At 29.3% G+C, this 16,855-nt stretch overlaps 1 protein-coding gene across 1 annotated transcript; it reads left to right on the top strand.

Annotated features, from left to right (window-relative positions):
• Positions 1–4,687: 4,687 nt before the first annotated feature.
• On the top strand, positions 4,688–15,950 carry LOC108565515 (phosphopantothenoylcysteine decarboxylase subunit VHS3-like; the record flags this gene model as incomplete). Its single annotated transcript, XM_017925023.1, has 2 exons — positions 4,688–4,793; positions 15,627–15,950. Coding segments are annotated over exons 1-2 (430 nt in total), but the record flags the coding sequence as incomplete, so codon positions are not given.
• Positions 15,951–16,855: the final 905 nt, after the last annotated feature.

Raw genomic sequence — 16,855 nt, 5'->3', positions numbered from 1 at the left:
ACTTTTTGTATAAATTTATATTAAAAAGCTTTACTTAATATATTTGAAATTCTTCTATTTTATTTAGTTTATAAACAAGTTTAAATATTTTAATAAATTTGGAAAAATGTTGTTCAATTTGAGTAAATTATTTTTTTGATCAAAATGTTAAACAACTTTTGTTTATAGTACAATAATTTGAACTTTTATGTAAATCTTTATGTAATCCAATCATAAATTTGAAAGTATCTAAATAATGATTTATATTATTTTGAGAGAGATTCTTCAAATTCGCATTTTCAACTGTTTCTTCTTTTGTATTATTATGTAATGGCGTTTCTCTACAGAACTAAAGTCAAAGATTTTAAGGTTTTATCTGAAAAATTAATTGTTGCATAAAGTCGATGAGATTTTTAAGTAATTCTTCAGAGAAAAAGTTGTGAATTTGATATTTTTATTAATTATAATAATTTTTATGTAAATACTTTTAAGCAAAAGTTGTTGTTAATCGAAAATCTTAAAATATCTGTGATAATCGTTTCCATCGATATCTCAGAATGTTTTAAACCGGACTAATCGAGGACTTTAAAACCGCAGAAAAAATAAAATGAGACAAAATTGTGTACCATTTTTTTAGAATGTATTTTGTCAATTAAAATTTAGTTTCTTTTTAAGTTTTCCAACCGGACTATAGTGAATACGCACTGATCGAAGCATGTAAATATGTAAAATACTTTTAAACAAAAGTTATTGTTAATCAAAAATCTTAAAAATTAATTTATTTTTTTGATACAAGTCCAATACTGGTATTATTTTTTATTAATTCTTAGTAAATCTATCAAAATCTTAATATCTCAGAACGTTTTAAACCGGACTAATCGAGGACTTTAAAACCGCACAAAAATAAAATAAGACAAAATGATAAAATAATCATTTTGTGTACTATTTTTTTTTTAATTTTGTCAATTAAAATTTAGTTTGTTTTGAAGTTTTCCAACCGGACTATAGTGAATACGCACTGATCGATGCAGTACTACGTGAGGTATTGATGTATTAGCAAGTTTTTGTATAAATGTATATTAAAAAGCTAAAGTTAATATAAAAAAAAATTCTGCTATTTTATTTAGTTTATAAACAAGTTTAAATGTTTTAATAAATTTGCAAAAATTATGTTCAATTTGTGAGTATATATGTAAATAAGTGAGATTAATGCTTCGTACAACATAAAAGTCTATAATTTTATTGCATTTAGAAACGAACTTTTGTTTATAGTACAATAATTTTAACCTTCATGTAATCAAATCATAAGTTTGAAACAATCTAAATAATGATTTATATTATTTTGAGGGAGATTCGCATTTTCAACTGTTTCTTGTTTTGTATTATTATATAGTGGCGTTTCTCTACAGAACTAATGTCAAAGCTTTTAAGGTTCTATCTGAAAAAGTCGCTGAAAATTGTGCATAAGCAAAGTCTACTATGTAAAGGATAGGGCGAATATATCCGCCGAATATTATCAAAGTGTTAATAATAGCATTACAGTTTGATGTACCAATTTATGTATAATAATAACATTAAATTTTAAAAAATTATCAAAAGGATAATTATCTAATTATTGTTGTTAATAATGTTTATAGAATTTAATTTATTATAATTTATTGTTTCTATTATTGTTGTAATAAAAGTAATAAAGAGAATTATTGTGTGTGAGTTTTATCTGTATGGAAATTATCTGTACTTTAAGTTATCGTTTCTATTTGCTGGATACACAAAAAGTGGCAATTTTGCAAGGATTGGAGGCAAGTACTAGTGTGGTTGATGGTGGTGGCAATAGTAGTAGTAGTACTAATAATAATAAGATGCGATGACCGTGGCGGCAATTTACTGGCGATTCAAAAATTTAATTGCCTGGTAATACCGTGCCACGTGACGAATCCACGACCAAGAGAGATCTGCACCACTTGAACAACCCAGACGAATCAGCGACGAGCTTTTTCACGACTCCTTTGTCGAAATTTCCGAGAAAGAAAGAGCCCCTCAGATCGACGCAGTCTACATTCTATGAAGATGTTAGCTATAGACAATTTCATTATAATCCAATCAAAGCGAAAGCCTAACCTGCGAAAAACCGACCACCACCACTACATAAAAAAAACTAAACTTCCTAGAAGCGGTGTTGCTTTTTTTTTTCAAGTAATTACGTCTTCAATTCCGGGAAAACTTTAATTAATTAATGGGAAAAGGGTGATGAGAGCATGAATGCCCCGAAAATCGCGCCTAACCTTTCCGCGTTTTCCACGAACTCAATTACCATTTCGAAACCGTAATTATTTACACGCGAAAAGCGAATTCCGCTTTTCGTAATTATCAATTAATATTGAAATGCACACCTCCGATGGCAACACGCGACTCAAATCCTCGAAAACCCCTAAGAATTGAAATTCTACAAATAAAACAAACCCTTACTCTTTCGTCCCTTCTTGAGACACGCGAATGAAGCGTCGAGGATTGGTCAATTAACTTCCGCTAATTTCAATCCGATCGATGAGGGAAATTGCGTGTAATTTCGTTGATTCTCTTGCTCATTAAATTGCACTTTCCTCGAGGATTTTACTGTGTTATTTAGTTTAGCTAGGTGCCTTCTAAATGATGGGCGATGCTTCTAATATTAGTAACGTCGAAGTTATGTAGGTTTAATTATCGTTTCACGTGCAGCCTGCCCTTTCATATGAGATCTAGCCGTGCTTTGTAATCACCAGCAAAACTGGAATCATCAAAATCTACTCCATTGATTTTACTTAGTCCAATTAATTTTGTTCGCGTAAGAGATGCACGATTATAACAGCTTATACCGAGTGCACACACATTTTCATTCAAATTACAACCTGCACTTACAATAAGCTATGATTTTCCTACCATGAGAATATATCGGTTTATTATCGAAGAATACATTATAGACAGAAAAACTTATTCTTCAACAATTTCCATATGGAAATATTCACATATTTGTACTCAATAATTTCTAGTACAAATCGTAAAAAAAAGTAATGTCAATAATTATTTAAACAAATTAATTATAAAAATGTAAAAGTGAAAAAAAAAATATGAAAATGTAAATTTATTGACTGATGAAACAACTAATTATGAAAACATATATTGTGAACACTACTTGTAACTTGCAAAGTAATTTACGAAGTACTTGTCTTGTTTGAGGAATGCAATTATTAATGATTGGTTTTTGAACTTTGTAACAAATTTATTAATAAACGTACTTGAATACTTAAATACTTGCCGTAACATTTATACAATAAGGTTTATTAAAAGTAGTGAATTTCGTTCTAATTGTTATAGAAATAAATGATGTCCCAAAAAGAACTGACATTTTAAATTTACCGCCATTTTTTTCGCGGTTAAACCAGAGTTGAGATTTTTAAATGTTGCCATTAGTAAACATTGAGGTTACATTATGGAAAAGTGCACGATCGAAAAATGCGTAAAAATTGAAAAAATTCACTTAAAAAATGGTGAAGATTTTACGTACAATTCGGTGATGCGTCATCAAGATCATGTAACTTGACAACGTTATACTTTTTTCTTTAGAGTTATCTTAAGGATAAATTGTACATCAATAAACTATTTATGACCTTAAAGATGAGATTGCCGACATTCAGCAGCACAAAATGTTATGGAAATTTTCATCAAAAGAGTGAAATTGCACAAAACCTCCATGTCTCTACTTTCTAATAAAGAAAAAATATTATCAATTATCAAATGAAAATGTGTTTTATTATCAGTTCATTTTGGGACACACTTAAGGGTTAGCATCAAAACTTTAATTATTTATTTCTTCTATTATAGATAGCAAATATTTCAACAAGTCAATGTTAAGATCCAATAAATATACAAGTATATTTTTATAAAATGGATTCACATCATCTCGAACAATTTGGTTCAAGGATAATTCATAATTATTACTTTTACAAAAAAATAACCTCCATTATTAAGATCATACATCTTCAAGGGTGATAATTTGAAATACGTGTGAACTATACTTATTTTATATATTTCAGTAATAATACTTTTGAAGTATATGTTCTGAAGTTGGTAAATATATTTTTGTTTGGTGAGATGGTAACTTTCTAGTTAAATGTTTTTGTAGTCTGGTTATGAGATGTCGTTGTTACATGATTAATTCGGATTATGCGCTGAGGGCATAATAACATCATAGGTATGCGAGTAAACGGTGTATACTTAGAAGGTTTTGTGGATTGTGTGTGTGTATTGAGGAAACGACGGGTCGTGGCGACGACGAGGTGAGCGATTTCGGTTTGGAGGAGAGTACTAGTAGAAGTAGTAGTCCTTTGGGGTTGATGGCTCCGCGGGGCCGCGATGGTAACGATGGCAAATAAGAGCCGTTTATTTTGTGCATTATCGGAGCTATTTAAAACCATATTGATTCCTAGTTGTTCGCATCGATATGTAATTACAGCCAGATCGAAACCATTAAAAGAACAGTAAAATGATAAATGTATATATGGATATAATGATTGGCCGGCGGTGCTGTATGAAATTTGAATGATAATCGGTACGCATGGGGTTCGATTAAGGTGATTAGTGTAATCAGTATTGCCCGAGGCGTGTGCATGATATAGCCGAGGCTCTCTCTGTCCGGGTGTAGTGTAATTGCCGAGGATGCCTTCACGCGTTCATGTCTACCCCAGGCCCCGAAGACTCCCACTACACTATACCACCACTACCAACACAACCACGATCCACCACTACCTATATATATATACTATCTATACCAGGTATAGGTACGAACCAACCTATCCAACTACAATACAATCATCTCTTTCGCAACCGGAGAGGACCCAACCAACACTCTCCATCCTACCTCCACTCGCAACATCTATCCACCAAAGCCATCATCATACCATACCACCACATCCGAACAGAACGGAACGGACAGAGAAGAGACCCTGGCTAATTCCTCTCTCCTGCTACAATTATGCGATTATTCGATTAACTAATGATCGGTTGCCAGATGGAAACTATTACATTATATATTATGCGAAAATATTTCTACGGCCTCAGCAAAAACGTCTTCTCCTTCCTATCCTATCCTCGCAGCGCAGAAAGAGAAGGAAACATCGACGAAGTCGATGATCATGAAGAAGACGGACATGAAGATATAAAAGAAGAACAGCAACAAGATAAAGAAGAACGAAAATCCAAAACCGAGCCAATTATTTCATAATTACCCAACTATTACAGAAAAATACAAGAAACAATTTGTAATTTATTCCGCCGTAAACACAGGGTGGGTTCTCATATAAATGCATCTACTAATAATAACCAGCATACAACACAAAGAAAGAGAGAGAAAAAACGAAAGAAAATATTAATTTAAACGTGATTTTTTTTTTGTTCCTTCATTTTCGTAAGTCAATATTAAACGTTCGGCTGTTGAAGTAATGATAGAAATTTGTCTAATTACAGGTTTTTTGTTTTGTTTTGTAAACGTAACAAAAATGCTGTAGGATAATAGTGAAGCATTTACGCATTTGGTAAACCTATAATTTGTATCATAATATTAAATTAAGTACGTTTGGAACTATTTTCTTATTATAATATTAGATTTTCAATATTTAGTAATTTGATAATTTGTTAAAGTATTTTTAAAATACGTTACATTTTTCAATGAAAATCTCTACTTAAATTGATTTTAAATTATAATGTTTCAAAGTATCTAATGAAACAATTACATATCTTTTTGTTGGTAATTGGAGTTTTCTTTAATGTTAAATTTCGTAATTATAAAATTGTTGTAATAATCATAATAATCAATATAACTAAAAACGTTTAAAGTATAATTCACTTTTTCAATTGATTTAACAATATAAAATTATGTAATAACTGAAATATGTAAAAGCATAATGAATTAATATTTCATGAGAGAATTACATAATGTTATTCGTAGTAATTTCTATAAATTTGAATTTTGCTTATAAATCTTTTAAGTTAAAATTGTGTAATTACAAAAATACATGTTCTTACATTGATTTAAACGTATAAAATTATGCAATAAGCAAAAATATTTATGAAAAATATTCAAATTATAATGAAAATGAACGTATTTTTCATTATACTTTAGATTTTTCAATGAACATCACTACTTAAATTGATTTCAAATTATAAAGTTTCTAAGTATCTAATGAAACAATTACATATTTTGTTTGTTGGTAATTTCTATAAACTCGGAGTTTTCTTCAATGCTAAATTTCGTAATTATAAAATTATTGTAATAATCATAATAATCAATATAACTAAAAACGTTTAAAGAATAGTAAAAAAACATACGTTTTTTTTATGTAATTCACTTCTTCAATTGATTTAACAGTATAAAATTATGTAATAACTGAAATATATAAAAGCATAATGAATTAATATTTCATGAGACAATTAAGTAAAGTTATTCGTAGTAATTTCTATAAATTTGGATTTTGCTTATAAATCTTTTAAGTTAAAATTATGTAATTACAAAAATAAATGTTCTTACGTTGATTTAAACGTATAAAATTATGCAACAAGCAAAAATATTTATGAAAAATGTTCAAATTATAATGAAAAACACGTAGAATTGATTTCTCATAATGATTTAAAATTACGTAATAAATAAAACATGAAAGAAATATACATTATTATGTCAATATTTTTATATATAAGATAAATCAAATAATTGTTATCTTTTTTTAAATTATACATTTCACAATTAAAAAATGTATTAGTAAATTTAATTAATTACTTCGTGAAATTTAATTTCTTGTTATAAATTTTTAAACTATTAGTTTATATTTTAAATATTAAAAAATAGATAATATTAACTACATTTATTATACAACTTTATATATACACCTATCCCTCCTATTACACGGAACTTTCTTTAGAAGTTTTCGCTTTTACACGGTTTTACATCAGAAATGTTACAATTTCAATTTACACGTTTTTCTCTGGAATAGGTGTATTAGAAAATATACAATGATTATGATTATCTTCACAATTTCAATAGTTTCAAAATAATAACAGTGTAATAAAAGATTAGAGTTTCGTATTAAGAAAGTAGTTAAAAGTATAAATAAATTTGGAAATCAGTGTACTTGTGTGCAGCCGCAGAGGAGGGTTTGACATTTCACTTACGTAAATATCAAAATCGATATTTCATACGGAGTGTTCAAGTGTGTAAGTAAATGTGTGTATGTGTATATATACGTATGTACGTGTGTGTGTATGCAAGAGTTTTGCCTGAGTGTCCGTGCCGAAGGAACATAATTTATTTCACGACTTCATTATTAAATCATGACCCGGTGTTTTCTTATTTATTTCCAATATTATCATTACGATTTTCAATCAAAATTCCAGCAGGAATTAAATAAACCATATTCTGTGGTCTAGGAGAAGGTGGTTTCCCCATTATAAACGGCATTAAACGGCCCCTCGCGCCGCCAAACGGACATTTATTATGCGCAACGTGCATAATGTATCTCGCCTTGCATATTTCATGCACGAAAATTACAGACACAGAAACACACACACAGAGAGAGAAAAAAAGATGAGACAAAACCGAACTTTAATTAATATTACAATACGTCAACCGATTCGTAATTAAACGGTTTCAGTTTAACGTTTCACGCGATGCCGACAATCCAAACAACAAGTACAAACAATTACATCAAAATAAAAACCAATAAAAGTTTCCATTTCGCAAATGGCCTAATTTAATTAAACGTGACGTAATTTAATTAAAATTATAACAATTTTAATTCGACTCGTTACGTGATCTGAATGCAAGAACCTCGATATTCATAAATAAGTAAATAAAAAACGTAGTATATACTTTATGTATTTTTATATGTAATATATTGTATATTGGCTGAGTATATAAATTTTAATTAAAAACTTTCTCTCAATTACGAATTTAACAATTGTTCGAAACCACACCTCGCTCGATCGCACAGACTTCGTCGGATCGTTTTCCCTATCTCCGATCGAAACCGTAATTGAAAAATGATGAACGAAGAATGTTATTTTTTTATTCTGTTTGATTTTTCTTTCTTATTTATTTACTTTTTCACAGCGAAAACTTATGATTTTCTTTTTAGTTTTTATTTTATATAATCTTATTATGTTAGAAATTTTGTTCAATTAATGGATTTATGGAATTTATTTATTAATTATAGCTTTTAATTACCAAATATAGTCAATACTTGAATAACACGGTTAATTAGTTCCGTGCTCTTTACAATCGTGTTATTGAAATACTCCAAACCCAAATATAAATGGAAATTCAATTCCAGAATTTTAATTTTAAAATATGTTCTTAAATGTACAAAATGTTGCTCAAAGTAAACAAAGACGTTTCTAAGAATTGTGAAAACGTTTACTTTAAACTTTATTTTTACTTAATTTTTTGTTCAATGTCAAAAAACGATGCTTTTAAGAATTGTGAAAAAGTATAGTTTATACTTTTTTTACTTAAACGTTAAAAAATCGTACTATTAAAGTACTATAATTTTTTATCGCGTTATTCGAGACTCCGTGTAAATCAATTGTCGTGTTATTTAAGGAATTACCTGTATTTGTATTTTAATATATGTTAAAAATGCATTCCAGAACCAAATATAATTAACCATTCGATTTCAGAAGATTTATTTTAAAAAATGTTCTTAACTGTACAAAATTATATATACGCTTTTAAGAATTGCGAAAAAGTATACTTTAAACTTTACTTTAACTTTAAAGACATCGTGTATGTAAAGTACTTTAAACTTGAAAGTTGACTTTAACGTTAAAAAATCGTGCATTTAAAGTACTAAAGTTTTGACGGCGTTATTTGAGGATTACTACATTCAATTCCAGAAACCTAATTATAGAATATGTTCTTAACTGTACAAAATTTTTGAAAAAGAATTGTGAAAAAGTAAACTTTATACTTTTTTACTTTAAAATTTAAAAAAAAATCGTGTATTTAAAGTACTGCAATTTTTGACCGCGTTATTCCAGACTTCGTGTAAATAAAGTACAGTGTTACTTGAGGATTACCTGTATTTGTATATTAATCATTAATACCTGCATTATTTCATAAAAACTTTATAAATTTAATATTTATCTATAGTTGTTTAAAAAGCTGCACCGATTGAATAATGTGAGTTTATATAAATTCTCTGGGAATAAAATGCAGAGAAAAACGATGTTGTGGTTTTTTTCTTCTCGAATGAGTTTACACGCAAACCTATTGGGAAAAAAATTATATTTTGCTCCGCCCTTAATGAGGCTCAATCAATACTTGGGCCGTTTAACTAGTGAAACGAGGAAAATGATGAACTGATTTATCGATTAGAGAAAAACGAACGAAGAAAATTTTTATATTTAATTCATCTTTTTAAGTTACTGAACATTTATTTAATTAATTAAATGTAAACGAATTTGTAATACACAATTTTGACACAAGAAAATCTCAAATTATTTGTAAAATTCTATATTTTTTTGATATTTCAGTTTCTTGTTTAATTGCTTTATTATATTATGTAATGAAATAATTTGATATAATTTTGAAATTTCTTCTACAACTTATTGTCAATAAATTTAATAAACAAAAATAGGTCAAATATTTATAGAAAATTTTATGATTTTAGTTGAAAAAAAAAAACTTAAATTTCTATAATTTCCAAACATGAAATTTGTATCAAAACTTATTATCAATAAGATTTTTTTTTTATTAAATATAATAAAGAAAACTATGAAATTTACCAATGTTTTAGCTCAAATTGTAAACAAGAATATTCTGATAACAGTTGCAAAAAAACTCAAAATTCTTTGTTTCTGTAATGTTTAAATTTGAATTTATTTTGCAATTTTCATGAAAACTTATTTTCAATAACAAAGAGGAATTACATTAACATTTAAAAAAATCAATAAAATTCAATCAAATGTAACAGTTTTGACTAAATTAATACAAAGATACTTGACTAAAGTAATTGAAAATATTCGTAAAACTACAATTAATTAAATATGATTGAAAAAAATAAAGTTTAGAAATCGAAAGTTTCGAGAAAGGTCAAAAAAATTGTTGTTTCTTCAACGATGAGGCTAAGATTTCATAACGATAATTGTTGTAGTATTTTGTTGATAATTTAGCAACTTTGGCGATTGAGTAATCAGAAATATGTAATTTTCAATTGGACTGTTATTTTCATTTACTGGGAACGACTATTATTAGAGTAATTTTCCTTGGGTATATCAAATTTATGAAACAATAAAAGCGAACGACGCTTTAAAAAACATTTCACTCTGCGAACGTAATAGACGCTATTACTTCATTATTCCATTAGCAACAGTTATTATATTACACACACACCTCGGATAACATCACAAAGCCACTCTTATTTCCTTCCCTTCTATATACTTCATCTTCTCCGTTCCATTTGTGCATGTCTTCAGATCTGTTCTCTCAGCACCAACAGGTCTTCTTAATGTAAATTCATTCGGAGGAAGGAAAAGACAGCTCAGAGAGCCCGTGTCTACACGTTCCATCGGTAATGAATATTATTGGAAGGCGCTAAATGTCCGGTGGGCGTTGAATATTTATTTATCGGAAAAGGCGGCTGCATGAACAAAACCCAGAAAAAAATAAAAATAAAACAACAACAAGAAAAAGTGAAGAGAATCAAGAAACATTGGGGCAGAGTTTGCAACATGTTTCCAGACGCCGTAAAACAATCGCAAAGTAGAACTGACTGCTAATATACCTCAGTAAATATACATCGAAATATTATATATAGTTCATCCGCAATAACATGCATCGTAAAATTAACCCCAGGTACTCAATGCGCAATGCTTGAAAGGCATTAAAGTCCGCATAAATCCTATCCGATATGACCAGGTGTAAACCTGAACACTAGAGAGACTCGACCACTTTATATGGATATGCATGCACATAACATACTCACTCTCACACCATTATATATTATATAATGTAACAATTATAGAGTACACTAAACAATTTTACTATTATTTTAAACATTGCCATTACCGTTCACAATGCCAGCTCCTCGTTACTATCCTTCTCTCACTTAAGTTCATCCTTCGATACATAAGATCATCTTTGTCCGGAAAATTGAATCCATAAAGCTTATATTACTACCACGCCTCTCCACACCAATAACAAATAGAAAATTTGCAATTTAAACAAAAAGCAAAGATTGATTCAAGTTTATACCTAATCATATATTAAGTGATGCAATGTGAACGTTGCCAAATGTATGTGCATGTAACCGATGAATAATGAAGTTCATTCTAGACCAATTCGGATAATTGGAAAAGGGAGGCAATTCACGTATTAGCTTCGTCCTCTATAGAGTTTCGGAAATTTTATAAGAATATCCAATTACTTAATTTTCTGAGCGCTATTAAATTTCTTGGAATGAATATTCAAATCCGCCCGGAATCCAACAGTTTCGATTACTTTTCCTATCGAAATTACCAAATTATATACAAGAGTATTTTATTTCTTCTCTTACCTTAAAACTCGATTATTATATCTCCTTTTTTATATTCTTTATTAATGAATTATAATTCATTAAATTTATTGAAATTTTAAGAAATTTAAATACCATTGAAATCACCAATTACTTAAGAAGTCCATCTTTCTTATATAATTATTAAATCTGTTTCAAAAGGATATGGAATAATAAGAAAATGTATTACAATGAAATTACTGTAATATTTCTAATAAAATTATATAAACGATTTATGAACAATACATAAAATTTTACTAAACAAAAATTTGAATCCAAATCTGTTTCAAAAGGGTTTTAAAATAATAAAAAAATGTATTACAATGAAATTTCTGTAATATTTCTAACAAAATTATATAAACGATTTATGAACAATACATAAAATTTTACTAAACAAAAATTTGAAGAATTTTGTAATCTGTAAACGATTTTGTGACATCAAATTAACATGTAAAAAGTAGATTAATTAAACATGCTTAAAAGTAAATCGACAATAAATTTGATTTACGTAAGATTTTCAAGAAATGAAGCAGAAATTATTAAAAACGTAGCGATGAGTTTTAATAAATAAATTAGAAATATTATTTCGAATACGAATATTATTATCGTATAATTATTGCTTCATTCCATAATAAAGTACAATGCGACAGAAAAATGTGTATAATTAAGCAATTAGTGTAAATAAACAATTAAAAAAATTTGCGATAATATGAGAATTAATAAAATATAAGAACATTTTATTGATTTAATTATGAAATTATGAATTTTTGACTGCAATTGTTTGTTTTTTGATTAATAATAATTTACTTTTTTTTAAAATAATAATTTAAATAAACTATAAAACAAACAATAAATATATAAACATTAGGAAAATAATGAAAAATTTGATTGCGGGGAAATTCGCATTTGCCTTGGGTAAATTTATGTAATTTGTATTATGAATTTTATGTTTCAGAATGTAAAAATTGCAAGAAATTTGAAGAATTATGAAAACTTAAAAACAAAATTTATGATCAGAATGTACAGTATTTAGTGGCAAATAGATAATGATGTTTAGATGTGTAATAAAGATGAGTTGAAAAAAAATTGGATAAGCATTGTATTCGGGCGGATATATCCGACGTTCGTCCGCTTTTTTCAATAATTGATTGTTTTGTAACGGTAACGGAAATGAATAGAAATATAGTGGGAAGTGATTGCGATCAAAATAATATAAATTTTAAATAGTATTTCATAACTTAATTATGTGCAAACATAAAGTTCCATTAAATTTTGAATGAAGGTACCATGGAGGATAATTGCAGAGGCTATCAAAAGTCTTGTAAAACGCATAAAGAATTATGACATTTCTGTAATTACAATTTATACCGGTCGCGAATTCATATCCATCCATCCGTCTCGATAAAGCGTTTAAACTCTTCAACGCTTAAGACGTTCTTAATTAACCGGACGGATGAAACCTCTTCGCATCGCAAATAAATGATTACGCTGAAGTAAAAGAATCTCAGAAGAAGAAGAAAGAAAAAAAAACGCAAACAGACTTCCAGAATCCGGATGGACTAAAAACAACATCAACTAGCACCTTCTTCATCATGCGTCGTGCCAGTTTTATGCTCGACCATTTTACGACCTTCGTACACACACACACACTTCGAAAGCACAGGTAATTGCATTGGAATTAGCGAAATTGGAAACCGTCCGAAGATACAATTCAATATAATACAATGTATGCCGCCGCGACGGTTCTTTCCCGTCCGATGCAAATTTGGCAGATAATTGCGGTAATTAAGCGTAATTAAGGAGGGGAGAACGCGGCGCAATTAATCAATTTTGCCCATAAATGGTTTAATTTGCGACGAATCATTAATAACTTGCGTGCGAGCGTCGAGAACGCGGCTCAAATTAATTCCGTTTTAATTTATCATCGAGTCTTCGTGGACCTCTTGAACTCCGTGTGTCCATCCTCAATCACGAAAAGGAAAAGACAGAGAAAGAGAGAGAGGAAAAAAAGGAGTCTCTTCAACTGCTCACCGAGAGGTAACTAATGTTGTAATTGGCGGTGCCAATGGGTGCTGCTGGAGCTGGTGAACTGGCGAGAAGAAGCGCAATTTATTTTATTGCTCGGCCGCTTCTGCAAATCACTTCTTCTGCTCAATGTCCAGACGCCCTCAACGTTAATTAGCATCCGCCGAAGAAACAATAGCCTCCGCTTTTAGCACACTAAACACATTGTTACATTCTTCTACATAATATTACCTTATAAACGATCTCCGGAAAGAAAGACAAAAAAAAACAATTGGATGTTGTTTACAAGAAAATAAGCAATTCATTTAAACCTAAGGTTACAAACGATTTACCCTGATTTACATAATAGATAGATTCCTGAGAAAAACGTGTAACTCTTTTAATGGAAAAGCTCGAAAAGTATGCAAAAAAATCCAACATTTATTTTTTTAATTTTATTTTTTAACCGTATAAAGGCGAAATCGAGTAAGAAAGTACCGTGTAAAAACAAAAACGTGTAAAGAAAGTACCGTGCAGAACGAGAGATAGGTTATTTTCAACATTTATTAATTTTAAGTGTGTAAAAGAGAAAACGTGTAAAGAAATTACCGTGAAAAACGAGAGATAGGTTATTTTCAACATTTAAAGTAACAATAATTCTTTCACGGCTTTGGTAAAATCAACCCAAATTTAGAAAAGTACACCCTTTTTTTTATTGGCGATTCACAGCTTACAAAAGTTCAAAAATTCTGTCTTTAGGATGGTTATGATTTGCCAATATGGGAATTACTCAAGGTGTTTACTTGCTAAAGTATTAAAACTACTAAAACTACAGTGAATTATCATTAGAACATATAACAAAATTGGAAACACGATTTTATTGGAAGTTATGAATATACTTATTTTATAATTCTGTTAATAACATTAGTTAAGTAACTAATTTGATTCTATTGACAATATGAAACTTCTATTATATACTGTTGCACAACAACTGTTGCTCTACTAGAAAAAAGCCTTATCCCTTTGTAACCCCAAAGGATAGAGCCAAAAAAAAAGAAAGGAAATCGGAGTAAAACAATCTTGTGCGCGTTTAGTGATGAGTACGTGATAAGGAAGGGAAAAACAACGAGCGGAAAATGAGACATTAAAAGGATTCTTAATTTAATTCCGTGAGATTACAAAGGGCTAATTCGTGAAGAGCGAAGTGTGAAGTGCTGCGTTGGGGGAGAATCGAAGGGACAAAGGGATTATCTGTAAGGGCGAAGCATTCGACCGTTGCCTTTCGCCGTTCTAATCTACTCGGGACATCTCACCTCGCTCCCTTAATTAGGGACTCGCTTATAAAAAAAACAAAACTTGTCGACAATTTCCCAATTAAAATACGACCCTTATGAATTTGTCATCGTTACATTTGAATCTGGATTGCGTTTCCGAATTAATTTATTTGAAAAATTCGTATCTTTATTTTTGTTTGTTAATTTCTTGACAAGTACTAAATATAAACTATAGATTGATAATGTAACATATTTAGCTGTAATTTGTAGTCAAAATAAAGTATTTAGCAATTAAATAAAGATTACTTCAAAATTCAATAGGTAGTATAAAATTTGCAGTGCAATTAAAAGATTCTGGGAAAACTTATAGCTTTTTTTCTATTCTTATTGGGCCAAAGGGTGGGTTTTTCTAAATTCATGCTAATTCAATAAACTTGCTATCTGTTATTAAAAAAATACAATTATTTAGATAAAAAATGTAATAAAATATACCTGATTTTACGACCCCCAATAAATAACTCCCTCCACTTATTGGCGATTTTGTTAATACCTTTGCAAAAGGGATGTACTATAAAACGTGAGTTAATCATTGCAAATGCATCAGTTTCTTGCAACCTTTTGTGATAGTAACAACACAAACTTTCAGCAAAGCTAGAAAAATGAATTCCTTCAGCGAATACTCAAAGTTAATGTACGAGGATATAAGCGATGCCGAGACATTGGTATTGGCGATGGACAGAAATGCATCTACGAAGATATCAGTGATGCAGAGGACATTGGTATTGGCGTTGGACAGAAATCATCTACGAAGATATCAGTGATGCAGAGGACATTGGTATTGGCGATGGACATAATTGCATGTCCAAAAACATCAGTGATGATGACATGGATTTAGTAGATGAAAAGTGTAGTGAAAACGGTAATAATGATATACATAAAATAGATCACAAGAATGACTCCAGCTATGACGGCGACGATGAATTTTCCTCCGGCAACGAAACGGAATCTGACGAAGATAAAGAGTCCGAATATGAAGACTTTAAAGATAAACACTCCAAAGATGAAGACTCCGAAGATGAAGACTCCGAAGATGATGACTCAGAAGATGACCATAATGATAGTGATTTTCTACACTTTTATTATGAAGAACAAGGAACATGCAGCCAATATTATGAAAAGACGTACAATCCGATGGAACGCGGATATAAAAGATATAAAGCAAAACGTTTGCGTTTGTGGTAGAATTGTAATTATTTTGTTGATTGTTTTTTTTTAAATGTACATATTTATTGTTATTCCATAAATTAACAAAATTAAATAAATTTCGAATTCATCTAATATAATTTCATTTATTTATAACATAAGTCTCAAGCAGTGTCTTCACATTTTATAGAATTACTTACAATCTACAAGAGTTTGTAGTCCCTTAATTAGACAACTCGTCGACAATTTCCCAATTAAAATCCGACCCTTATGAATTTGTCATCATTACATTTGAATCTGGATTGCGTTTTCGAATTAATTCATTTCAAAACGTCGTATCTCTATTAATATTTTGAGATCTATTAAATATAAACTGTAGATTTAATATGTAACATATTTAGCAGTACTTTGTAGTCCATATTAAGTATTTACCAATTAAATAAAGATGACTTTAAAGTATTTTCAATAGGTAGTATGAAATTTGAAGTCCAATTAAAAAATTCTGGAAAAACCTACAGCTTTTTTCTCTTTATTACCAATTCTTATTGGGCCAAAGGGTAAATTCTTCTAAATTCATGCTAATTCAATAAACTTGCTACCTGTTATTAGAAAAATACAATTATTTAGATAAAAAAAATCATAAAATATACCTGATTTTATGACCCCTCAATAAATAAATCCCTCCACTTATTGGCGATTTTGTTAATACCTTTGCAAAAGGGATGTACTATAAAAGGTCAGTTAATTATTGCAAATGCATCAGTTTCTTTCAACCTTTTGTGACAGTAACAACACAAACTTTCAGCAAAGCTAGAAAAATGA

The sequence above is a fragment of the Nicrophorus vespilloides genome, unplaced genomic scaffold (assembly GCF_001412225.1).
Source record: "Nicrophorus vespilloides isolate i.1.1-1 unplaced genomic scaffold, Nicve_v1.0, whole genome shotgun sequence".
NCBI classification, from domain to species: domain Eukaryota; kingdom Metazoa; phylum Arthropoda; class Insecta; order Coleoptera; family Silphidae; genus Nicrophorus; species Nicrophorus vespilloides.
The sequence above is the reverse complement of the archived record's forward strand: the minus strand, read 5'-3'. Positions and strand labels throughout refer to the sequence as shown.